This window comes from Eurypyga helias, unplaced genomic scaffold (genome assembly GCF_000690775.1).
Source record: "Eurypyga helias isolate BGI_N326 unplaced genomic scaffold, ASM69077v1 scaffold24420, whole genome shotgun sequence".
Classification (NCBI taxonomy): Eukaryota; Metazoa; Chordata; class Aves; order Eurypygiformes; family Eurypygidae; genus Eurypyga; species Eurypyga helias.
In genome coordinates, this window is record NW_010226630.1 from 1 (window position 1) to 384 (window position 384).

Below are 384 nucleotides of genomic sequence, written 5' to 3' on the forward strand. Positions count from 1 at the left end.
GTGATGCCCCTGAGCGTGTGGTGCTTCCCCAGGGGACACGGACCAGACACCCCGAGGAACATGGGCCAGATGCTGCGCCCACCCCGCTGCACGGGCAGGGCAGGGCGTTGTGCAGGTTTCCGTGCCAGGCTGGATGGTCCCCACGGAGGGGGAGGGTGGCAGGTCGCCCTGGCAGTTGGCAGGTCCCCCAGGCTTTCCCGAAGCCCATGGGGGGTGTCTTCCTGCAGTTTGCAGGGACTTGGCATGTCGCAGCTGCCGCTTCCAACTGCTCTGTGTTCCGGAACGTGAAGGACAGGATGAAGTCATCCACCAGCACCATCAGCTTCACGCCAGAGGGGGACCTGGCAATGAAGCTCGTCTGGCCCCTGTGAGTGCCCGTGGCTT

General features: G+C 65.1%; 1 protein-coding gene across 1 annotated transcript in view; it reads left to right on the forward strand.

Annotated features, from left to right (window-relative positions):
- Positions 1-206: 206 nt before the first annotated feature.
- LOC104511323 (lipocalin-15-like) overlaps positions 207-384 on the forward strand; it is a 1,590-nt gene continuing 1,412 nt past the window's right edge. The window contains exon 1 of the mRNA XM_010153895.1: positions 207-367. Coding sequence (XP_010152197.1) covers positions 207-367 — 161 coding nt within the window. The remainder of the gene's footprint in view (positions 368-384) is intronic.